The sequence below is a fragment of the Vespa velutina genome, chromosome 2 (assembly GCF_912470025.1).
Source record: "Vespa velutina chromosome 2, iVesVel2.1, whole genome shotgun sequence".
NCBI lineage: Eukaryota > Metazoa > Arthropoda > Insecta > Hymenoptera > Vespidae > Vespa > Vespa velutina.
This window is the reverse complement of record NC_062189.1, coordinates 7,807,630-7,835,325: the sequence shown is the minus strand read 5'-3', so window position 1 is coordinate 7,835,325 and position 27,696 is coordinate 7,807,630. Positions and strand designations below refer to the sequence as shown.

Here is a 27,696-nt window from a genome sequence, read left to right as displayed (position 1 = left end):
CTACAAAAAAAAAAATCATACATCGAAGATTTAATAGAAGTAATGAATATACGATTGTATCATCTCGACAAACGAATAATTCTTAAGTTTAAATCATTAATAAAGAATTTCATACAGGAAAGAAAAAGTAAAGAACGAAACACAAAATTAAGCGATCGCTTTAAAGTCATCACCGAAAGTACCTTTAATAACAAATCAAAACGTATTGATTACCGACAATATTATGTTTACATTGTTATTACACTCAACATATATATATCCATACGCGTATATATATATATATATATATATATATATATATATATATATATATATATATACCTATTGTTATTTATATAGCCACATTTACACGCTAACTTGACTCAAAAGCATCAGTCGGTATTTACACACTAAAGTGTAAACAATTCGGTTTCTTCTTATTTGGTAGCTTTGTAATTAATCGTCGCATAGATATGTACAAATTTAACAAACCGATTCGAATAATCCAAACGAATGTTTTAATTACTTCAATGGATCCTAGGAAGTATATATAAGGTTAACAGAAAGGGAATGAGAGAGAGAGAGAGAGAGAGAGAGAGATAATAAAGGATAGCTAGTTAATTTGAAAGACAGTGTTCAAGGAGAATAGTGTGTTGATGGTAAGCAAGACCATTTATCGACTCGATTCCCTAAGGATAGCGTCGTATCGGTGTTCGTCTATTAACTGTAACTAATTGTAAGATACTTGTGGTTTACCAAAGGCGTAGGAAGTACTACAACGTACGAACGATGAATAAAATATAAGGACCATTATTTGGTATTTACGTTCGAATATGCGTAAACGATCGTTCTTGACATGATGGAATTCAATTCGTCGATCGTTAATTAGTAATCATTATTAAAATATGAATTTTTAAATACACGTTAAAAGAATGAATCTGAATAATTGGACATTTTTGAAATAATAAAAATGAAACGAATATTCTCAACATATGATTTAACAAATCATTTTACAATATTAATGAAAATTTTTTTTGTTTAGGAGCGGTCGGTGGCGAAGGAGGAGACGAAGATGACAAGGAAAAGGAGGAGGAGGCCGAAAGGGAAAGGCAAGAAGCCATCAGGGAAGCCGAGGAGAGGAGGAAAGAGAAACACCGCAAAATGGAAGAAGAACGAGAAAAGATGCGACAGGAGATCAGAGACAAGGTCAGAAAAAGTCACTTTACCAACGATGCTTTCTCTCTCTCTCTCTCTCTCTCTCTCTCTCTTTCTTTCTCTCTTTTTTATCCATATTTTTTCTTCTCTATCCTCTCTCTCTGTCTCTCTCTTTCTCTCTTTTTTATCCTTTTTTTTCCTTTTCTATCCCTTCCCTCTCTCTCTCTTTCTCTCTCAACCCATCGATCAGATCACTCGAGTTTTCTAAAAAGAATGAAAAATATTTGAAATCCCATGATTCGTTGGAAAAATGGCCTTCGTTTTTCTTCCAATGTAAAAGCCATTGAAGAGATCGGGTACCTTCGACAAACCATCCAACAAAAAATCCTCTATCGGTAAAATCGTTCCAACGTTAAGCTCTCAGTTTCTATGTATTTCATAGTTGAACGTCCATTTCAATGTATTTTTTATCGATCACAAAAGAAAATGATCTGATTTAAACAATCTTTATTAAAGTTTGTAAATCATCAATATTCTCACGCGTAATCTACGCGTATGGATTTCTTATTTTTCAAGTAGGACGACGGGACAAAGTAAATTATATCAAGATGTCTTATTGGAATATTAACAACCATCCGAACAAACTCATCCCATAAACCATCCACTTGTTTCTGTACAACAGTACTCCTCTCGCATCCTCATTTCTGTTCACTTCTTAGAATGATAAAATCTTCTCATATCGTACAGCATCAAGTCTACATTGAAATACGTATTCTCCCTCGACGCTGGGTGTTACGTTCATGTTTCCAACAACGGTGTTAGTAGCGAGGGTGGTAGAGACGACGAGAGTGGTCCTGGAGGCACATTGATATTCCAATAAATTGTAGAGACGTATGACTTCCATTACTCTGAATTCTCACGATATCTTTCCTGGTTTAAACCGAACACCTCACTGCATCAGTGACGTCGATAATAATTATATCAAACTCCGTTAGCATTCTAAACTTCTTTTATCTAGGATTAAACATTTTTGCACGCTTCTTTCTCGAAATTTAATCATTCGTTTCATTAAGAATAGCTAGCTCATTGTACATCCTCGAATATCGGATTAATCAAAGAAAAAAAGGAAAATAAATTATAGAGATTATTGTTTATTTATTTGGAAATTTTCTTCGTTTAAAATTTGAAATAGGAATTTTTAAAAAAAATATTACAATCATTATCGATTTAATTATTATGTCATTTGCATTGTAAAAAAGGTGCAGATATTTAAGAAAGTGAGTTCTTGTAATTATTCTATATCATCGGCCTACTTCGTCAACAAGAGTCGAGCATAAATCAAGCATAAAAAAATAATAATTTTAATCAAAGACGTGTCGTGATAACCAACGAGTCACGAAACTCTTATGCTAATGTATAATCATTGATAATAGGTTCTAATTAAAATTCACGTATGCGTCTTGCCAAGTGGACGGTATACCTTCAGTGGGAATATAAAATACTTTGTGAATTGTTAACGTTAGAGGAAGAAAGAAAAGTGAAAATATGAAATGAATATGAGCGTTATAAAAAGTATAATCATTTTTCTTAAAATCAATCATAAAATGTCGACATTTACCTTATACCTTAAATAATAAAAATTATAAAAATCGATTAGTATGTTTATAAATGTATAGATTTTTTTTTTCTTCGATATAACAACGAATACGAAAAGGAATGTTTTTCTCTTTTCTTATCACACAAGTAAAACTTTATTTACATCATTTACATAGTAATCGAGAAATATTCATATTTCATAATTGATTATCGAAAAAGTCGATAAAAGAGATTTTTTTCTATGGAATAAGAGAAACAACATAGCTCGGAAAGAAAACAAAGCTAATAATGAAATCGTAACAGAATACGAACGAGAATAATAAATTTCGAAATTCGCTGTTCTCGGACATTAGCATAATTCGAGAAACGATTGGTTGGCTGTGTTCGTTTCGTACGCAGCTGAACCGTCGATAATCGGCATGCTAATTAGCGCTAACGACTGGATTCTCGTTTGTTCTGGACGTTTGATCAATGGGAATCATCGTGCGAGACAATGCTTCCTCTTCTCCGAGGTGCCATGCAAATAATCGTACGCGACATGAATTATAATACTTTTGGTGGACACGATGCATGTATTATAAAGCATGAGTACGATTCTGTACGGCCATCCATTTGGACCTCGATGGTTTCAGGAATTGTTATGTATATACATACACACATACATACGAATGCATATATATATATATATATATATATATATATATATATATGTATGTATGTATGTATGTATATATACGTGCATATGTATGTAGATACGTGTATACGATCACAAACGAAACGATATTGAACGATCACAAGTATTATCTTAAGAACGCTAATGGCCTGTTAGGAATATTAGTTAGAATTCATGTTTTCAAGAAGATCGTGCAATTCTGTATCGATTGTGACGAAAATGTATTCGTCCCTTTCTGCGTTTATAATCAACTCATTGTCTTAATTAAATCGTCCAATCTATAATTCATTATTACAGATTATTATTATTGTTATTATTATTATTATTATTATTATTATTATTATTATTATTATTATTATTATTATTATTTAAAACATTCTTCCAAAAAAATTTTATTCCAACAAGTTTAAAGAAGAATGCTATTGATTTTATTGAAGAATCTATAAACTATATATTTAAGATATTTTTATTATTACGATAATAATTTTTCAAATACATCCGTATGTGTCCAAGTTTAGGAAAAACTATCTTAGATTTCGTATTTATCATCAACATCATCATCATTATTATTATTATTATTTTTATTATTATTATTGTTGTTGTTGTTGTTCTGATTGTTGTTGTCATTGTTTTTGTTACTATTATCATTGCCATTATTACTCTTGTTGTTGTTGTGATTGTTGTTATCATTGTTGTTGTTACTATTATCATTGCCATTATTATTCTTGTTGTTTCTGTTGTTAGTATTATTATTATTATTATTATTATTATTATTATTATTATTATTATTATTATTATTATTATCATTATTATTATTATTATTATTATTATTATTCGTAATTTTCGTGAGAGAAAGACGAGTGCTAAACGAGATTCTGCAATCTACGAAATAATGTTGTTTTTCTTTTCCCGCTCCCAATCTCCTCCATTAACTATGACCACATAAAGCAATTTAAAAAAAAAAAAAAAAAAAAATTGAAACTTTGAAATGCATAAATAATTGAAACAAAGGCAAACCGTCATGTATGTCAGTTTTACTAAGTACAAAGCTTAGTCATTTTACGTACACACATTCTCTCTCTCTCTCTCTCTCTCTCTCTCTCTCTCTCTCTCTCTCTCTGTCTCTCTCTGACATTTAAAAAAGAGTCAAACGAACAAGTCAAAAGGACTCGCACACTTGTGGAAGCGTGTTAAAATATTCAAAAAAAAGAGGAGGAAACGGAACGGAACGAAACGAAACGCAAGCTCGTCAGCTAGGCCCGTGAAATGGAAATGTTTATCGGACACGACGCGTAACTCGTTTCCTTTAAGCGTGGTTACCCTTCTTCTTTATTTCTTTTTTTCTTTTTTTCTTTTCACTCCGACCATTTTTTTTTCCTACCTCTTCTTTGTTTCTTTTTCTTTCTTTGTTTTTTCTTTTTTTTCTTTTTTTCTGTAATAGTAGTAGAGCCACCATCAACATCCCTCGAATACCAACGCCAAATGCATTTTCTCGCGGCCGAAGTAATTAATGAAATTGGTTCCCTCCGTGTTGAAAAGGTCGGAGTATTGTGTGTCTGTGTGTGTGTGTGTGTGAGAAAGAGAAAGAGAGAGAGTGAGAAGGAAAGAATGAAAGGGGAGAAAAAAAATATGCTCGGAAGAGGAGAAAAAACTTGAAACGAAATACACGCTGGTAAAAGCGTAACTTCTCTCATATGATACCACTCGTACTTCTTTTCCATTATATTGTATCCTTCCACTAATGCTCTATAACGTTTCGTCAACACCGAGAACTAATTATTATTTACGTCCCTTGGACCTATACAAAGTAGAATTCTTTTGCAAAAGATCTATTTGCTATTTTTATTCTTCTTTTTTCTTTTTTCGTTCTTTTATAAAATACAGTTTTATCATTTTAAATGAGAAGACAAAACAAGGACGATATTTCTGAACTTTTAACTTTGTATGTTTCGTCATAATACAAGAATATATTAATTATTCGTTGTAATTTTTTAATTGAACAAATATTCTTTTCTCTCTCTCTCTCTCTCTCTCTCTCTCTTTCTCTCTCTTTCTCTCCCGGCCAATCGCTGATGTCCATTGTATTCGAAAGAATATATAATATGAACGAATTGTCGGCAACTACGAAAACTCGAACGATTTGCAGGCAATTCGCTTAGTCGCGATGTGACCAATGAAATATATTGAATCAAATACACTAGAAGCAATTTTTTTAAAGTTCAGACATTAGTGAATACAGCCTTCAAAGAGTCCGACGTGACTACCTTCTACTTAAAGTCACCCCTAAGACCAAACATTATAATTTTGACGAAACTTTACGAAGTAGACTTGATTGTTTACGGACATGGGTTGGTTTTTAATTTTTTCTTAACCATTTTTAATGTCGGAAGTCTATTATGCATGATTCCTTTTAAGAAAACCTAAGAATCAAAGCAAGTCCAAAAACTGAAACGATTTCGAAAATAACTATTTCAAATTATTGTATAAAAGAGAATTGAAAAGAGAATCGAACAGAATGTTTAATTGTTCTGGATATAGCAGAAATTCTAATAAACGTTCTAATTCATATTAATTTCGATTTCGACTCTTGTAATAAGAGATCCATTCAATATTTTTTTCTTTTCCTTCTTTTTTTCTTTTTTCTTTTTTGAAAGTAACTCCATTATTACAACTATTTCCTCGACATTTATTCTATTCGACAGTTGCTAAGATATTTACAGATATCAACAAATTCGTATCGTTAATTTTGTTCGTCTGTTTTTTCGATCTTTCGTTAACATGATCATCAGCAATTGATTGATATTGCGCATGTAACCTTATGAATGAGAAGACAAAAATGTAGAGAGTTTATGCATAATGATCGAATATATTAAAAATACTATGATTTCTTTTTTCTTTTTCTTTGTATTTTTACCTTTCTATATTCCTTTTTCTCATGCTGGTTCACCGTAAAATCGAGCGACGGAAAGGACAGGAGGACAAAAGGGATAAAAACAAGAGAATATCAGGCGAAATCGTAGAGTACTCATTGTCAATCCAACGATGTTGTCTCTCTCTCTCTCTCTCTCTCTCTCTCTCTCTCTCTCGCTCTCTCTTTCTCATTCACTCACTCACTCACTCCCTTTTTCTCTCTTCCGTCGAATGTCAGAATCACAACGGCTCTGACATGACCCAGATGAGATCGATGGTTGTTATAAAGAGGGAGAGAAAAAGAAAGAGAGAAAGAGAGAGAGAGAGAGAGAGAGAGAGAGAGAGATAGAGATTGCAGAAAATACATGACGTAAAACGATAGACAGGAATAGACAGAATAGGATTCTCAAAATCTGAACGAAGTACCGATTAGATTTCACAATTAGTTCGTTTCGTCTAACAAGATTCGTAGAAATCAACAAATTATTTGAATTGATTCATGATTCTTTAAAAGAACTGAATAATTAATCCTTAATCTTTGCTTGTTTATATCATTCGAAAAAAAAAAGGAAAAAGAAAGAAAAAAAGAAATATTCATAGATAGCACATGTGAATTTTATTAATAAATGATGTCACGATCGATATATTTTTAATAACAATATTTTTTCTAGTTTGTAACAAAAGTAACTTAAAGATGTCATAAATACAAAAAGAAAGAGGATATCTTCCACGGGTTTCATGTAGAATGTTCAACGAATGTCCAATTGAGGATCATTGTTTACTCCAGACACGCGTATTGCCTGCAATTAGGATAATTATTGGTACTCGCGATCATTCGCTCGGCCACTCCTCCACAAAATTACGACCGCAATTCGATTCTCATTTCTCTCTCTCTCACACACACACACACACACACACACTCTTCCTGGCTCGCTTATTCGTTCGTCTACTCACTCGCGCTATCACTCTCATGGGAATTTCCGAGCCAAAGCGTAATCAAGGCCTGCTTTCGTACGGAGTCTAAAACCTCCGACAACGAGAAATCATAGACTATGACAATGACAATGATGACGAGGATGATACATTCGAGAAATCATAGAGAGAGAACGGTAACGTAATGACGATATCGAGCTCATCGAATTGTCACCGCAGTCTCGTTCTGTGAAATATTATCTCCTCTCGTTAAGCAAACTCTCGCATCTCGATATCTTGTTACGCGATTGGATTCTCTCCGCGGAATCGAACGACAGCGATGGTGACGACGGCAACGACGACGACGAGTATGACGATGCTAACAACATCGACGCAACCTGATGAGAAGCCCGCGAGGCCCTTTTTACCGTTTATTAACGACCGTTATTCGATTTCTATCCTCCGTTCGGTTGGCAACTTCATTTATTACAAAATCGATATTACGAAAGATAGCAAAGAATATTGATATCTTCTTTGATTGATTAATAATACAATTTTCTCTTTTAATATAATGTATTTCGATATATATTATATATATATATATATTACTCTTTTACCTGATATTTTCATATGTTTCAAATACGATAAATTTGAATGATCTTGATTTTAAATTAATAAAAAAAATGCGTTCGCTTCTTTTTATAAAAAGGTTTTTTTTTCGAAGTCTCTACGACTTTTAATTACGAAGATATCGTTTCGAGAGATCGCCATTTATAATTCGTACGTCCCTTTAGTATATCTATGCGTAATATGATAATAAAGAAAAACTGCTTACGTTGACCAACTGATAAGCTCACGTAAATTCCAGGAATTTATATAGGTCACTGTGTCAATGTGCCCATGTGGAATTATATTAGAGGTCAGTGGGTCAATATAAACATCTTTAATTTATATGAGATTATCCCCAAAACTGGAAATTTTAGAGATTTAAAACAAAGGCCATTTTAAAGGATAAATTTTTTTTCTATATTTTCGTCATGTTTCTTTAAATTATTTTTAACGATTTGTTATAAACAATTTGATACAACAACTTTTCGTAAACCATTTTCCTTTCTTTCTTCAATTAATGCTATATAATCGATGTTTATAGAAATAGATATGTATATTTTTAATAATTTGTTATAAACAATTTTCATAATTAATTTTTTTTAATTAACGCCATATAATTAATGTGTATACAAATAGTAGTAAACGAATGGATTACCTCGCAAAAATAGGTTTGAACTTTGATTAATTGGATTTGTAACCTCTATAAATATTTCGGACTATAAAAATAATATTTCTAAATATTTACAATCGTATAAAATCGAATAAAAGCAATAATATCAAATAGCCTCAAGTAAGCTCAAAAATACTTTCATAAATTACCGTATCATAAATTATATGCTATTCAAAATCATTATTTCTTTGCTATCTTTAAAATCGATAACGATACTCTTTAAGAATGATTCGATTATAATAATAAAACAATAAATAATAAAAATTATAAGAATATACAAAATTCTCGTATAGGCACGTTTCTACGTGTAAAATAGTATTATAACGTTTACTTTCTTTGAAAACATTTTTGTCGTGATTAATGAGATTTGCAATATATTTGTTGCAAATTTCAGTTATACATGTTAAGCACATCTTCGGATCATCGTACGGAATGCATTACTTAAAAGTTAGAAAAAATTATAAAATTCTGCTTTCCAAGATTCTATTATTTATTATTTGTGAAAGGTTCGATTCTTTTTAAGATCGTAGTACTTATAAATACATTTTCGAGACCTGCAAGTACTCGTTCTAGAATTCGAAACCAACTTGTATAGATTGAATATATTGCAAATATTACATTATTGGTTCAGAGTAGTATTGGAAACTAATGGAACGAAACTTGGCTATTGAAATTAACTCAAATTCGAAAGTACATATTGAACTTGATCTTATCTTTAACAAATAAATAAAAATATATATATATATATATATATATATATATATATATATATAATAATTTGTCCTAAACAATTTGTTATAAATTATCTAACAATTAATAATTATAATAACAATAACTGATTAACAATATTTTTTATAAATTAATGTTATAATATAATCCATGTTCTATTTTTCAAGGAAAAAGTATGAACGCGCAAATTATTTTCTACATACATAGGAAACTAATGAACATGGTTATAATTATTTATAATATATAGAATAAGAACAAATAAAGTATGATCTACTTACGTAAATGATTGAGCAATACTCATTATCTCTGACTGTCGATATTCTTACAGACTGAAAAAATTCATTCTGATAATCATATCCGAGCTCAAATCATAGTGGATCCGATTATATGATGATAGTCTAAAACAAGGGGATTTTTGAAAGAAAGAGGGAGAGAGAGAGAGAAAGAGAGAGAGAGAGAAAAAGAGAGAGAGAGAGAGAGAGAGAGAGAGTTGTCGATAAAGACGATTTGAAACTGCAATTAACGATGAAACAAACGGTACATCTCTCAGGAGACCAATTTGTCGATGTACCTCATAATGATCGTCGTCGTTCTTATTACAAAATATCGTTCCGATTCTTGAGTTCTTTTCTTATTCACTATAAGCGATATTACAATGCAACGAAGAAGATCAGATGAATAAAGAAAGATCTTTTATCTTTGTCTCTTTTTTCATCTCATTTTTCATATTCTTTTTTAATCACTTAAGAAAATGAAGGTAGCCTTTCGAAGAAAGAAAGAAAGAGAGAGATAGATAGATAGATAGAGAGAGAGAGAGAGCAGATTTAAAGACGACAATTCGACGTTTAAAAGATGTAGGAAGTAGGAAAGAATTTTTGTAGGATCTCGTGTTTCTCTCTTTCTTTTCGGTCCTCAATTAACTCGGACAATTAATTAAAAATCTTCCAGACACTGGCTAAGTTCCAACAGACGTTCTGTCGTCTCGTTACGCTACCAATGAAACAATGGAGACAAAACGGCGCACCTCGTCCTAGTGAATGGGACGTTTGAATATAATGAAGTGGAGCAAACTACATCTTCCTGATTAAAAATTCAATTCATGTGGTTCTTACAAGAATTTCTATCAAAGAGAAAGAAATAAAGAGAAAGGAATAAAGAGAAAGAGAGAGAGAAAGAGAGAGAGATGAAGAGAGAGAGAGAGAGAGAGAGAGAAATAGGTAAAATCGAAATTCGAAATTCACGATAATTGGTGACCCAATTCAATGTATCCCTTTACTTCTTTTCTTGTTCCACAAAAAAAAAAAAATCTATACAATTTTCATGATCTTTCGTTGAATTTCCTTTTCTTTCTTTCTTTCTATCTTTCTTTTCTTGTCTTTTCTTTTTTTTTTGTTTCACAGGTTAACTAGAAAATTTCTCGAAACTTTTAATTTCTCGGCTAGATACCCCAACCGGCCGAAGCGGAATGGATCGCTAAAAAAGAAAGAAAAAAAGAGAGATAGCGAAGAAAACAACAAAAAAAAAAAAAGAAAAGAAGAATAATTTATAGCCGACAGGCTAGAATAGACGGGATAGAACTTTCGTAGGATTGTAAAGCCGCTTAAGAGCGGCGAGTCAATTTAGCGGACTGGAAAGAGCAGCGCGCCAGCTGTAATTTACGTCGCGGAAGGATCTAAAAGCTTTCGCGTCTTCGGTGGAAAAGGGACTATCCTTTAACCGAAGAACTTTCGCCGTGGCTTTGTTAAAAAGTATGACCAACTTTAGCGAAAGACGGTGTCTTCCTTTGTTCCTTCCTTCAACTCGAATTATCTCATCGAAATACTTGTTCTTTTATAAAAGGAAGGAGGGTGAGGAGGGGTGGGGCGGGGGGGGGGGGGGGGGGGGGCAGGGGGGAAGAAAAAATAGTTATAAAAAAGATAAACACAAAAAAAATCCCATAAACAGAAGAAGAATATTTTGAAAAAATTTTTATCGGCACGTTCAATCGTGAAATTCGAACACTCGAGAACGGATACGGAATAGCGTAAATAATCGGATAAATAAAAGATTGAAATCACGATGGAACCACGAAGGTATCGTCGAGAATCGTACGATCGATGATCGTGTGCGGTTTAAGGAGAAGAAAAAATTATCTTAACGATATCAGCAATTCTGCCATATATGGGTTGCGATGTAATTTTAATGAATACATACTTGTATACGTATGTACGTATGTCATGAATACTTCAAAAGGCAAAACTTAAATTATCTTTTGATAAAAAATGATCTCTCTTTCTTTCTTTCTTTCTTTCTTTCTTTCTTTCTTTCTTTCTTTTTTTCTTATTTATCAACAATAAGCCAAAAACAATTGGATTTTCACATTGAAAGCTTTTATCTATTCCTATGACAATTTTCTCTATATTATATTATAAAGAAAATAAAAGAATTAGAATAAAATGAAATAAAACAAAATAACATAAAAATCCACAAATGGGGGATACAAGATAATAAAAACGTTCTTTTCTATCTTGACTGGAAAATCGCAGCAAAAGTAAAACACACGAGTCGACATCTTCCTTTTATCGAGAAATAACGGAAGTGAACGACATTATTGCGCGTTGTCGACCTCCGTCGATGTGTCGGTTCGTCGATACAACACGCGTCGATGTACTTTATTATGTACTTTATTGAATCTCGCTGGTAAAACCCTTTTTCTTTCTGTTCCCCGTAGACTATGATTCTATTCACAATATAACGCCTACACGTTAAATGTCCGTGAAAAGGACATACGTCATTTCGCAAGTCATGTAAAAGTTTTTCAAGAAAAGGTCATTGAAAGGGGGAATAAAAGAAAGAAAATAAAAATATAAAAGGAATCACGTAAATTAATTTTTTTATTATTAATTAATTAATTATTTTATATAACAATGATCGACTTTTTTATAGTAATCTGTAAATATATTCGAAGACTAATAGTAAGCTACATATGATTGTATGTACAGTATAAATAAATTGCTTATCTTGAAGATTTATTAAAGTGTTTTACTGATAGATAATGGGGCGATGTCCAATGTAAATAATTACTCGATAATACGAATTATAATTTTTTCCAATATCTCTCTCTCTTTCTCTCTCTCTCTCTCTCTCTCTCTATATATATATATATATATATATATATAGACACACACACATACGCATATATATATACACACATATATAATACATATAAGAACAAAAAAGATACGATAGAGTACGAAATATTGTCTATTTCTAGGCATAACACCCAATCCAAATATTTATCATACAATATAAATTATTTTGCTTTTATCGATATTACGCTTCAAAAAAAAAAAAAAAAAAGAAAAAAGAACATAGCACGACCAATTTTCTTATACATATAAAACTTAATCGGGTAAATGACATCGTCGTTTATTATGGGTGTGCACGCAACTAATATTACCCAATGACGATGCAAAAGTGTAAACGATAATCTCGAATGCAGTTAACGTGTAGCGTAGATAGAAGCAGGCAGCCTTTAAAAGCAAACACGCCGTACATATCCGGCATCGAATTTCGCGAGGCGAAATGCGAAACGTTACGTGAAGGATGCCATACGAATCAGAGGTGCATAAGCTTTGATATTTCGTGTAACGTATCACAGTGTCAAAGATACGAGAAAGTCATGATCGTAAATTCAAAATCAACATAATTAATAATTACAAAATATCGTTTTAGAAAGAAATTCGTTAATTATCCAATTAAGCGATAATTTTACTTGAAAAATTTATTAAAGTTAAAACAAATGAAATTATTTTGATTAAGTATCAATTTAATCGGCGTGTCAGAAATATTGAAAATATAAAAAAAATCATGTATCGTATTTGATTAACCCCTGTTATATAATCCCTAGAGATGTTAAATGTTAAATCAATATTTGTTTTTTACTAGAATATTATAACAGTTGTTATAACAGTTGTTATAATATTCTAGTAAAGTTATTAAGGACAAAGAAAGAAGATGATACTAATCGAAATTAATCATTAACGATCGGACGGTTACGTTTATTTATTATTCCTTTCAATTAAAATTATAAAGAAGGTAAAGAAGGAGAAAGAGAGAGAGCGAGAGAGAGAGAGAGAGAGAGAGAGAGAGAGAGAGAGAGAGAGAGACATCAAAAATGGATCTTGCTTGAAGGAATAATCAATAATGAGTTTAAGTGAACGCGTTATATCTACTAATTATACATAATTACTTTTGCGTAGAGAAAACGTGACGAATATTCATTCCAGAAGCTTCCTTCTTCATTTATTTATAACGTTAACGACATGCTCGAATGCAAATTACGGAAGACTGATAAGCGCGAAGCCTTATTGAGTTAAAATATCTTCGTAAGCGATCGCATTCGAATAAGGTCGATCGATTTCTTGGTAGATTTAAAAATATTAATACATATGCTCGGCAAATAACATACACACACACACACATAACATATACAAAAAAAGAAAACCAGCAATAATGAAAATAATAAAATGTTTTAATTCAGGCCGACTTATCACCTGCGTTCATAAAGCTCTGTGAAAAACGGCAAAAGCATCTTAAATTTATTCAAGTAAAACAATAAAAAAGAAGGATAGATTCTTGAAATAAATTGTACTCTTCGAGTATCAAAAGATACGAAATCTCACAGTTATTCGCCGACTAGCATTTTTTAAAACTCATTTTCTATGATATATTATGATATAGAAGCGAGAAAATTCATTTAGTTATATGGATCTTCAACGGATCTTGGAAAAATGAAAAATATTTTTTTAATCTAAACTGATTGATCTTCGTTCCTTTCTCTTCGAAATCATTTTATAAGAATTTATTATAAGAAAAAATTAAAAGTAATTAAGAGAAGAAAAATTAATTTCTATTTTTTGTGACTATTTTAAATAATACATACGTATAGGATATATTAAATAATATAAACTAATATATTAATATATGATAATAATAATAGAGAAAAAAAACAAAATAATAACAAAAATAAAAAAAGAAAGAATGGACATACGTAACACACTTTTCTCAATATTTACAAATAAAACGATACAAAAATAGAAAAAAAAAATAGAAACAGATTTAACATTGTTTGGCAAGCTACTAAACTTATACATATATCCTCCAGCAGTATTCAAAAGTTACAAATATTCTTGCAAAGTTCTGTCGTACTTTCACTATGTCTCGCGAATCAGCGATTGGACGACAAAAGAAAACTCGAGGAATATAAACCAAACGAAAAATTCACGTGGAAGAAACAGTGAAAGAGAAGAGGCGAGATATAAGAAAAGATGAGACAGACAGCTTTCCAATTTCGCAAATTCATGACCCGTAGAAACATCGACGCGTCTCGAGAACGCTGACTGGTGTCAATAAAATGGCAGTGAAATTCGTTTCTAAGAGGAACTATGAGTAAGGTAGACAAAAATAAAAAAAAAAAGAGAGATAGAAAGAGAGAAAAAGTATGGATGGATATTTGAGCGAATTGAACGACGAATGCAGGAATCGTGAAATAACGTGAACTTAAATCATTCGAAAACGCGTTTGAACTCTCTTTGCCGTTATTTGCCGAATCAAAATCAAAAGAGACAGAAAGGTAAGTTTTATCAAATTTTATCTCTAGTTCAAAGTGATACATAAAAATGAATAGGAATGAAGATCTTGCAGGTAAGAAAGAATTGCATCAATTTTTCTTCTTTTTCTTTTTTGGTTATAATTTATAAAATAAAACAATATTATTCTTTTCTTCTTTCTTTCCAGATAAAATCAAAGATATATTATGTTGAAATGGAGCTAACTATAAGTATTGCACTTTATCAGACGAGCCCGAAGTAAAAGTTATTAATTAAACTAAACGCTGTTAATTAGTAAAAGAACAATTCAAAGCTTCTTGTCACTGTACAATTGATATTTGTAAAAGAACAACGTTTACATCGCACTTCTATTTGATGAGAACAAAATGTAGACCTTGTAATCCATGCCTCGTAAATGGAACCTCTTGAAATAATATCGGGTATTAATGAATAAAAAAAAAACAGAAGAAGAAGAAAGAAAAAAGAAAAGAAAAGAAAAAAGAAAAGAAAAGAAAAAAACGAAGTCAAAAATCTAACGATGTCGTGTCTCGTAAAGGGAAAATATTTTCTTTTCAAGCGGTTCCATTAAAAAGGGGTGCTATGATACGCGTGTAAAACGAGACTAGTACGGTCTAGGTAGGTAGAGGTGCATAAATGCTCGAAGGGGTGATTAACTTCTAGCGTTGTAATTAAGATCGGGCTGATCGATCGTCTCACCGTGTTTAACATGGGTATCTTCCTACTAGGTGTCGAAATTGATGTCGCAGAAGAGAAGGAAAAGAAGGGAGAAAAGACAGTTGAGTAAAGATAGTAGAGAAAAAAGGGAAACGAGAAGAGGAAAAAGCAGAAAGAAAGAGAGAGAGAGTGAGAGAGAGAGAGAGAGAGAGAGAGAAAAGGAGCAGAAGAAGAAGAAGAACGAAAGGGACGAGAAGAACGGACAGCCGGTATTCGACGGCAAGAAAATAGAAGAGAGAAGATTGAACTTAACTGGGGTCAAATTGACTCTAGTAGGGAGTCCCTGCATTCAATATGGCGACTTCCTAATAGAGTCAGGCTGACTCCTTTTAAGACGTTCACCCGACCAGCCGTGAAAGTACTTAAGGAGCCGCTCGCGTTCAACGAAGTTAGGACCATTTATATTACAAAGTGTCATTTAATTTAATGCTTAATGAGATGTCAAAGTCGAACGTCAATCATAATAACTTCCGATACCTATGACTCATAAGTATTGACATCTGTTATTATGTAATATTATTTTTACGAAATAAAAATTCAAAGAATCCGATTAAAATGTAATTTTAATTGGACGTTATAGCATAATTGCTTTGATGTGTTTAATCATTAACGAAAAATTGCAAAGGTAAACAGGCAAACTTTTGAAAATTCTTTCGACCCGAATCTCTACTCCTTTTCACTTACCCATTTTCTCTTTTCTCCCACTCATTTAGATCTTGAATCACGGCACGTAATTGAACGCGCTCGAACAAAGAAGCAATTACTCAAGTTGTTTATTCTCGCGATATACGTAGTACACACAGCACAGTGAAATTATTTGCTGACAGTTACAAAAGAGTTCCACTCTCAGCATCACGAGCTAAAAGAAAGACTATAAAAAAGGACACGTTGATCGAGTTTCAAAAAGATCTCGATCGATAGTCAAACAAACTTCAACTTTAAATGTTATTTTTCAATCCTTCACTTCGTCGTGTTAACTCTATAAAAATTGATATTTTGATCTGACGTATTTTAAACGTCTTTTTTTTTTCCAAGTATAAACAGAAAACCAATACTCTCTTATATTTATTTATAATTGTTATTGAAATTGTCTGAGAAATGAATCGTCGATGAACCGATGTCCCTCACGACAATAAATACATACATTAAAAATGTCAATTAGATATCATGTTAACGTGATATTGATTATTTCACATTGCTTGTCATCAGAAATGACCCACACTGATATTGATGAGAGTGTATCATGCCAAAAATCATATTCCCCGATAGAGAGTAATGATATCGATATCGTTTATTAATCACCTCATAACATTTTGTTACGGCTGTGCAATGATCGGATCGAACGTCGTGCCATGTAACGTAATTAATTTGCATATTCAATTGAAACGATAGAGTATAATTGATACGGGATGTCGTCCGATCGTTTTCATTCGTGGCCATCGTGCTACGTGAGCTTACTTCCAATTTAGACGAAAATTGAGTAGATTTGTGCCAGGCTCATCGGAAATCATTAAACCTGATACATAAATCAGAATATTTATTTAAATTTAATTATTTAAGTAGGATCACAATATTTTAATCCTCTTTTAGCATTTTTATCCAGATTAAAAGAAAAAATGAGAAAGTTTCTTTTTTTTGTTTTCATATGAAATATGATGGTCATTCGTATTTGAAGAATATTTTGAAATAACGTAAATTAAAAGATTAATTAATGATTAACACATAAAAGTTCAACGTAATTTTTTCTACTTCTTTTCTAGACCTTGGAAAAATAAAGATTCAAACGACATTACTGTCCACTCAAATACATATATAGACGAATGCACAGACACGTGTACTAATATTTTCACAGGGGGAGAGCGTTTAAGCGTTACATTTAAATCCTCGTTTAATTTCCGGCTTCCTCCACTTCTCACACCAGCCGAGCAGAGCGTCCATTTAACGAAATTAGCGGAGCGAGCCAAAAAGAGAGTGGAGAGAGAGAAAGAGAAAGGGAGAGAGAGAGAAAGAGAGAGAGAGATAGAGAACGAAAACGAGAACGATAAAGAGATAAATAACCAGTGGATGATTTTTTATCATTCCCTTCGCCTATCAACAATCAGAATACAAATTTAAACGAAAGCCTTTTACCATTAGAGAACAATTTACAAATAACTGTAGTATTCGGTCGCATGGTCGTGCGTTTATCGCGACTCCTGTGACAATCAGGTTGATTATGACGAACGTAGAGGAAAAGAGAGAAAAATAGAAAGAGAGAGAACCCTGTGAATACTAATAAAGAACCTCTACCTTCGTGTACAATGATAGCTCGTCTCTTCATGGGGAAACGATTAAATGGGCTTTTTTAACATAACCACCAAGTATTTCCTTCAAAATTTTCATCTCTTCATTTACACTTATATATATTATTTATGAATATTTTTACAAGTATAACAAATGTAAAATTAGCCAAAGCCGATCTCGTTAGACATATAGATATTGTATAATACTGTTTTGTTTTCTTTTTTTAATCTTATTGATCGAACTACTAGCTGTTAGAGTAGAAACGCAAAAGAATCGACCCCGTTTCGTGTAACGGTTTGGACAGATTTTTAATTAAAGTACACGTCGATATTTCACATCGGTAAAATCGATCTCCACGAATCCTACTGAAGAAAGTACTTTTGTAACAATACATATATACATATATATATATATATATATATATATATATATATATATATATACAAGTATACACACGTTGACAATTAAAAAAAAAAATTGTAACATTTTTGGGTGTAACGATATACCTTAGATTATTATCATTGCATATAATCATTTGATCGGAGTCTTATTTTTTTAAGAAAGGAAGATTTTAAGAAGTAGAGAAAAATCTAAAGTCAATGTTTTCCATTCTGTATTAGCAATATATATATATACGAATTCGTATATATCGCAGAATGTAACACGACACTGGTACAGCATATAGTACATGTAAGCGCGTAGCGTTTGGTACTTGAACTACCAATGACGTGTCCGAGTTGTACCGCAATCGAGCTTATTGTCTACCACGAGAGTACCCTAGAATACAAAGCATCATCGGATGGATAGTAGTCGTGTTCTACCGTAATATGTATTAACGCTCTTGCTATTCTCTCCCCTCTCTCTCTCTCTCTCTCTCTCCCTCTCTCTCTCTCTCTCTATCTATCTCTATCTCTCTCTCTTTCTTTCTCTTTCTTTCTTTTTATACATTTATGTATAACATATATACATATAACATACATACGTACATACACACACATGTGTATATATGTATATATATATATATATATATATATATATACATACAGATTTTCCATACGTAGTAATGTGTGTGTGTGTGTGTATAGAAAGAGAGAGAGAGAGAGAGAGAGAGATATCTCATTCTTGTCATTGCAGCTGTTGGCAAATAACGTACGAGAGATACTCGAAAAGTGACCGTTAGTGTCACAAACATGACATCACCGTTTCTATGTCGTAATTCCAAAGAACATATAAAAAAAAATATCGAAGCAATTCAAATATACTATTTCAAAATCGAATGATTGATTCCAGATAAAATAAATAAATTTTGAAAAATATTGGATTTTTCTCACTAGATCTTCTGTTTTCCTGACATATTAGAAATATTGTTTACATAGATCTTTACAAGAGCCAAAATGAAAGAAGACGAATACAAAATGAAAATGAAAAAAAAATGATAACAAAATGATGATGATATTGCATTTTATTTCAAACATAAATTATAATATTTTCGATATATAGTATTTTCGAATAAAAAAAGAAGATAAGAATAGAGACCACTTTAAAATTATTTTATACAACGTCTAAGAATCGCGTGCATAATAATTGAGATGAATAAGAATGCTATGGATAAATTCGGTATTCAGATTTGATAAAATATTTAGATGATTCAGAACGTTGATCATTATAAATATAATCTATAGGTATGTTTAATCGAACAATCCCATGACGTTGTTCGTTCATTCCACAGTTCAATATACATTAAATTATCGAGCTTTAATGAATGTGACGGTAACGTATATACATAGACACATATGGAGGTAAGAGAGAGAAAGAGAGAGAGAGAGAGAGAGAGAGAGAGAGAGAGAGAGAGGAGAAAGAGATAGATAAATAGATAGATAGACAGAAATGGAGACAATTGAGGTGGACAAAATGCATTAGCTCTAAACCAACGTGCTGTTTAATTATTGATATTAAACCGACCAATCATTGAAACAGCCGATCGGTGAAAATCGAATGAATTAAGAGATTTAACGCCTATGATCTATGTTTAATATCGAACGCTTCGTATTTTCAACGATAGATATATGCGTATCGAGTCATGAGAAGGAAAATTTTTGAAAATCCCTTTATCTAGCCACGTACGAGATATATGGAATGACACGATATCTGTCGCCCATTAGTGTTTTACGTGATGATTTTAGAAATAATATTTGTTTTATTTTAAAAATAACTAATGGAACTAGTTCTATTGACAGTTATCGACTCGCTTTTCGTATACACATATATATATACATATATATAGATTTTTATATATATATATAGATTTTTATTAACAGAAACATGTATATTTATATACATGTAGATTTCTATTAACAAAAAAATACAAAAAGATGATAATAAACAAAAATCTATAACTTCTCGATTGACACGTAGAAGAGCACGTTCTGTTCTTTCAGATTTCTAATTGCGACTAACTGTTGTTGCTCGTACGCTCTTACTATCTTTGTCTTTCTTTCTTTATTTACACATTCATCGATCGAACAATGTTATCAGTCGTCCTATCGATTCTTACGTACATATATGTATACACGTATATAATAAATACACAGATGTGAAATTTCAATCGATCGATCCCTTTAATTCAAAGGTTGGTTTAATCTCCGAAAATTCCTGTTTGACTTTTGCAGTATAACATAAAGAAGCGAGAAGAGGTCCAGGAAATGCCGCAGGAAGAGCCAAATCCTTTGATGCGAAAGAAGAAGACGCCAGAGGAATTGGCGGCCGAGGCTGAAGCAGAGGACGAGGACGAGTTAACGAGTACGTTCCTTTCCTTTTATTTTGTTCTTTTCTTTTTTCTTTTCTTTGCTTTTTTCTTTTCTTTCTTCCTTTTTTTCTTTTTTAAGAAAAAAATAAATTCAATCAGGTATTTCAGATCGAAACATAAAATTTCCATCGATGCTTCTACGAGAGCCTTCAGATTCGCAAAAAAGATTGAATTTACATAAAATATAGAAGACGAATATCGAGGAGCTTAACCGAATGAAATATCTACTTCCACGATGTCGAAACGACGTTGTAAATAATGGATCGAGGAGGGAGGTAATGGTGGGGCGGTGAGAAGGGGAAAGGGTGAGAGGGTACACAATTCATAGTACATATCGAGCGAATTGTGCGGCAACGAATTAATGCGTGGCACAGAGCTTCCGGGATAGGGAACGGAAGAGAGAAACAGGGGTGGCTTGATCGATGAGAGGTTAACGAGCCGTGGGTAGAAATCAAACAGAACCGCTTCGAGAAATAGAACGAATCTAACCAACGTTGATGTCGTGTGCCTAACATTGTTCTTCGGACCGTGAAGAGAGATCGTCGTGGCAAAACAAAGAATCTAAGTTGAGCGAAAACATTATCATTCTGATTGCTCATTTACGGGAACTAAATAAATGGAACATTGTTTACCTTTTATTGATTCGATAACGGATATTTTTCAAATTTATGTTGACAAAACGCTACAATGATTTTTCACGATTATCGATAAAATGTTAGAGAAGCTTAACGATAGGATGAGTATTAAGAATAATTATAGATGTTTACATAATAAACTTATATTTATTAATTATATTCTCTTATACACACGTTATATATTCTAATTGACTTAAGGAAACAAAAGATAATAAAGGCGGTAATTATAAAACTGAAAATATATTTTTAACATAAAATGAAAAACAAAAAACGAACAAATTTAAGATGGAAGGTAACAATAATTTAATGACAACAGTAATTAATATTATATTATTACCTTATATAAATATATAATATATATATAATTGTGATTATATAGAAATAAGTAATAATCATTATCCAATTAATAATTGAATTAATCCAATTGAAATCCAAAAGAATAATTATCGAGACACGTGATTCCATCCGCATTTAAATGACGACGATAAAAAGTGAGATTTCGATAACAATTGAATAGTAATTATAATAATAATTATAATATTAATGTGATATAACCAATGTTAATAATGATATATAATAATTATTATCATTATTGGCCAATTATTTTTATCTCGCAACTTTTAATTTCTTTGTTTTTATTTTATCTTTTAACGAATAATCGTAAAAAATAATTATAGACCACTTATCATATTTTTATAATTATTAATAATTGGATTAGTCCAATTAAAATTCAAATAAATAATTAGAGTTATCGTGATTTCATTAGAATTTAAATGACGTTGAGAAAAAATGAGTTTTCAATTGTGAACATGTATTACGTTCATAATGATCACTGGAGATTCGATCTGTTTCAGAATTGAAAAACGTGATAGAGACGCACGTGATGGACATCAAAACGCAAATCGAAAGTAAGTGCAGCCTCCAATGAGTCTACGGGAGTATAACAGGGACGGCGAGCGCGACATCATGTGTCATCGTGATAGGAGACGATGGGGTGGTTGGAAAATGCGGAAGAGGAGTTACTGCTGGTGAAATGAGTAGAGGAGGAAGAAGGGATGAAGAAGTAAGGGGGAGGAAATGAGAGAGAAGGTGCTGTCTTCGTCGCGTTCGCCGTACGTAGATCGATCCGAGCGTGTCGTCCAACCATCGTTACTCGACCTTCGAAAAGAGAACGCTGAATAGAGAGCAAAAGAGAGAGAAAGAAAGAGAAAGAGAGCGAAGGAGAGAGAAAGAAAGAGCGAGAGAGAAAGAGAGAAAGCTTAAGGTCGATCGCGTTAACCTTTCGGAGGAAGAAAAGACAAGTGTTTCAAGTTATTATCCGATCGATCGTCTTTCATCGAGGAAAAAAATAAAAGGAGAAGGAAAAAATGAGAAAAGGAAAATAAACGAAAGTTTTGTTTTCTTTTGCTTGATTTTTTTCTTTCTCCTCTCTCTCTCTTTGTTTTTTGTTCTTTTTTTTTATTTTTTGTTTTTTTTTTATTGTCGATGAGAGACATCCGATTTCAGTAGTAGAAGATATATATATATATATATATATATATATATATATATAAATATATATATATAAAGGGCAATAGAGTATATGGTAGAATTGTCGAAAACGATCGTCGATGGGCCTACGACAAAGAAAGAAAACGGAAACAAGAGTTGAAAATGTGCGCGAACTAATAAGAAGAAGACTGGAAGAGGAAAATGGGACGACGGGAGAGTTCGAAAAAAGGCCTGTGTGGAAGAAGAAGAAAGAGAGAGTCCGTGAAGAAGACGGATTCGACGATTCGTTTACGGGTCACGTCTCGTGAGAATTCAAAGAAGAGACGAAAGAAGAAAAAAAACGAGAGAAAAAGAAATAAAAAGACGTAGTCTATGATCGAGATCGATTACGATGAAAAGAATTTTCCTTCTTTCTTTCTTTCTTTCTTTCTTTCTTTCTTTCTTTCTTTCTTTCTTGCTCTCTTTCTTTCTATCTTTTTTCTCGAATTTTCTTACTTCGCACTTTTGAAAAACGAACACCAATTGACAAAGATCGAATGTAAAACATTTTCGACTACGAATATCGATTACGTATTTTTCTAAGTTAATCAGATAATGATAGAAAAAAAAAGATTCATGAAGGAAGCAATCTTTCTCTTTCTTTCTCTCTATTTCTCTTCCTTTATCTCTTTCTCTCTCTTTCTCTCTTTCTCTCTCTTTCTCTCTTTCTCTCTCTCTCTCTTTCTCTTTCTTTCTCTTTCTAACTCTCTCTCTTTCTCTCTTTCTCTCTCTCTCTCACCCTCTCTCTCTTTTCTCTTCTCTCACTCGGAATCGTCATAGACGAATCGACGTTGCGACGCGAAGGTAAAAAATGAGCTTAAAAGAGAAGAGGAATGAACGCATGGAAAGCACAGGAAAAAAAAGGAAGAAGAGAAAAGCGGAAGTATAACACGAGACACATACGTTAGTACCTAAGTTTCTAGTAAATTTTTTGAATATGGTGGGTAATCTGCCGGTAGAGAGAACAATGAAACAAATTAAATTAAAAAAGATAAAAAAAAAAAAAATAAATAAAAATAAAAAAAATAAAACACACAAGAGTTATGTAGTTGCTAGATTTCGTGCGACACGGTTGTTTCAATAAATAATGAAATTAGGAACGAGAAGGTAGGGGGTTAATATTAATTAAAGTATTCGTAGTTAGCGACGAGTTAAGCCATGAGGGATCGAGGGCCATGAACGAATAGAGAAAGTCGAACGAGTGAAAGAGATAAAAATTAGAAGTGGAGAAAAGAAAAAAAAAAAACAAACATATAGAGAAGAAACGAAAAGCTATTGAAAATTGAAAAAAAAAAAAAAGAGAGATAAGTGAGAAAGATAATGAATCCGAACCGGCGGCCTTTGCTCTCCATCCGTCCAAATTATGCGATTTTTTTTTTAATTAAATAAGAAAGAGAAAACTAGAATGAGTTAAGATCGAGAAATAGAATCTTCGGACGTCTGATATTCTATTAGAAAAATGAAAAAAAAAAAAAATGAACTTTTTAGATTTCGTATAAGACGCGAGCATAAACGTTCGATAGAATTTTTATCTCGGAACGAGCGAGCAACGTCAAGTTTTTGCTCGTAATGATGCCTTTTCCTCATTTTCTATTAGAATGCAATAACTTATTCCTAGCTGACAAAAATTCTCTCTCATAGTTAGGCAAACTCGTGGTTTTGAGTCCAACCGAAAATAAATGAAAAGAAAAAAAAAAAAGATAACAAGTGGACGCGACAACCGGAGCATTGACCGCCAGCTCGAAACGGAGAAAAAAGAAACATGCGTGGTACTTGCGATATTTTTGTTCATTGTTTTTTAATCAGCGAGCGAGAAAAGTAGAATATGTTCTGGACGAGGAAAAAACAAAAGAGGATTGAACGGCCAAGGGGAGGAAAGGTAAAGGGGGAATTTAAAGGGAAGAACAAAAAAGAAAAACGCACCAAAAAAAAAAACAAAAAAGAAGTTAAAAAATATAGAAAAAAATGACACATGTAAAACCAGTTTTTCTACGGAGGATGGAAGACAAAAAATATTTTTTTATTTTCGATGTCGTTCCTCTCAATGTTACCCGAAGGAAAAAAAAAAAAAAAAGAAAAAAGAAAAAGAGAAAAAACATAGAATGTTCGTTAAAAAGAGATAATGATTAAAAAAAAAAAAAAAAAGAAACGGACGCTCCCGATCTGTCCTCGAGCACAGTCTCTCCCTTTTTTTTCTTCTACTTTTCTTTTCTTTCCTCTCTCCTTAGACACCTGTCCGCCGTCGAACTTCATCGCAGACACATATACCGCATGATTCGCGAAGCAACGACCATTTTCAAGCCTTATGTTTTACTGCTTATCGAAAAACGAAACTTAATCCTGATAGATTCCCGACACGCGAACCGTAAACCGTACGATACGTGTATCACGCACGATAATGTAAAAACAAAATCGAGGAAAATAGAAGAAAACCAAAGAGAAAAAAAGAGAGAAAAGATATAACGTGACGTAGATTTTTTCGGTGGTATAGGAATAATAAAAAAGGAGCAAGAACAGTAAAAAAAAACAATGGAGAACGTTACTTGTTAAATTATGAGTTATGTACGTAAGTCATAAAGAAAAAAAACGGAACGAAAAGAAAAAGAATGTGCGTGATCGAGAAATATAGAATCATAAGTCGAAGGGCCTTCTTTCCAATAAAAAAAAAAAAAAAAAGGAAAAAAAAGAAAAAAAAAGATTATTAAAAGAAAAAGAAAAAAGAAAAAAAAACACAGAAAAAGAAAAGAAAAAAAATAAATCTTTCGATGTTCAGAACGCGCATGTTGGCTTTACGTGAACGTAGTTACGCTTGAAGAAAGCATAAACGAGTAAATAGATACAAAGACTACTTACGTGTTTCTCTCGATGTAATTATAAACTATCCGTGTCAACGTCAAAGATGTTCGCTCTTCTTGCATGCACGCGCTTTCCTACTCTTACTCGTCGAACGAATTGATGTTATAGGACGGAGGAAATAATAAATAAATAAAAAAAAAAAAATATATAACCGATCGCAGAGTCTAAAAGTTAAAAGAAACAAGAACGATGATTTTCGAACGATACAATTGACCTTTCTTTAACTTTTCGCTATTCAAGTTGATGGCGTTAATTAAAATACTCTCTTGAAATATTATACGATGTCAAGAAAAAAAAAAAAAAGAAAAAAGGAAAAATAAAAAAAATTAAGATAACCGTATAAACGTTCGGGGAAATAATCGAGTCAAAAGTTTTGAAGTAAAATAGTAGGGGTAAGTTCTTTCGTTTCAGAAAAAGTTCGAAAAGTTTCAGAAAAATTCGAAAGTAGTACCGATCTTCATTTTATATATATATATATATATATATATATATATATATATATATATATATATATATATATATATATATATATATATATAGAATTCTCTCTCTCTTTATCTCTCTCCCTCTCTTTCTCTCCCTCCCTCTATCTCTCTTTGGTATATCGTTAGAGGGAGAGAAAAAAAGATAAAGATTTCAAACGGGCTGCATTTTTCCGTCGTCGGTAGTGACTCGACAACTGTTTGTTCGTGAAAAACAAACCGAAAACTTTTCTACCATCCGGGCTTTAAACTCAGTAGTAGTCGATCTTTTACACGATAAAGAAAGAGAGAGAGAGAGAGAAAGAAAGAGAGAGAGAGAGAGAAAAAGAGAGAGAAAGAGAGAAAGAGAGAGAGGGAGAGAAAAGGAAAAACTTTCGACGAAAGCTTAAAGCTCATCCTCGAACGTGCCGACATGGCTGCTCCTGAAAATTCGATTTTACACTCCTCGAGATTTCCGGTCACACTCGCATCGATTTAATCTACTTACATACGTATAAATTCTTTTATTTTTTCTTCTTTTTTATTAATATTTTAACAAACAATTCGAAAAAAAAATTCAATTCGCACGATCTCCAAAAATTAAAATTTCAATTCAAAATAATTTCAATTTCTTTCTAATCTTAATATCTCAGTTAATAATTCGTTCAAAAATAATTATGCATATATCAAAAATAATTATGCAATAATTATGCACTGCGATCGAGAAAGAAAATTTCCTTCACCTACTCTCTTTGCATGTTTATATCTACCTTTACTTGTCAATGTCGATGTGTCTATCTCTCACTGGCCGACTCTTATGTTTCATAAAAAGCTATCAATAACTTGCGTCGTCCAGTTATTAATAACACGAAAAAAAAGAAAAGGAAAAAGAAAAAACAACCATCGTGAAGACTTGAAAACACCCAAGGCAGATTGGATATTTACGCTCTCCTTCTCCTTCTTATATGATCGCATTCCACAAAAGTGGGATATCGCGAAATGGAATTCGCTTCTAAAAGGAAATCAGAAAAAGGAAATGAAAAAAAGAAAAAGAAATAGAATGAAAACTCTATTCGAAAAAGCAAAAGGAACTTCCACTTTCCACGTCCATCGAACTCTTAAGAATGGTCCAGATGATAATCTCCCAGATAGCTTCTCTCTCTCAAATTTAACGAAATCAGATATGTATTATATATATGTATATACATATATATATATATATATATATATATATATATATATATATATATATATACATATATACATATACACACATATATATGTATATATATATATATATGTATATACATATATACTTACACACACACACATATATATATACACTTCAAGTCAATTATCGAATCCAAAAGATATATGTACATTGAAATAGAAAAAACGCATACCTTTCTCTTGTGAATTTTTCGATATATCTATGTATGTATTTATTATTATTATTCTTATTATCATCATCACTATATATGTATGTATATTCATTCGGCGTCATCTATAACAGGACGTACGAAATATGCCGGTTGTTTCGAATTGATCGAAAGCGAAATGCATGAT

General features: G+C 32.0%; 1 protein-coding gene across 4 annotated transcripts in view; it reads left to right on the top strand.

Annotated features, from left to right (window-relative positions):
• Positions 1-26,106, top strand: part of LOC124946784 (complexin) — a 233,650-nt gene extending 207,544 nt beyond the window's left edge. For all 4 annotated transcript variants that reach the window (XM_047488006.1, XM_047488007.1, XM_047488005.1 and 1 more), the window contains 3 exons: positions 1,022-1,185; positions 20,512-20,641; positions 22,138-26,106. In XM_047488006.1, the coding sequence (XP_047343962.1) occupies positions 1,022-1,185; positions 20,512-20,641; positions 22,138-22,211 (368 nt within the window). In that variant the 3' untranslated portion in view covers positions 22,212-26,106. The remainder of the gene's footprint in view (positions 1-1,021; positions 1,186-20,511; positions 20,642-22,137) is intronic.
• The last annotated feature ends 1,590 nt before the right edge of the window (positions 26,107-27,696 follow it).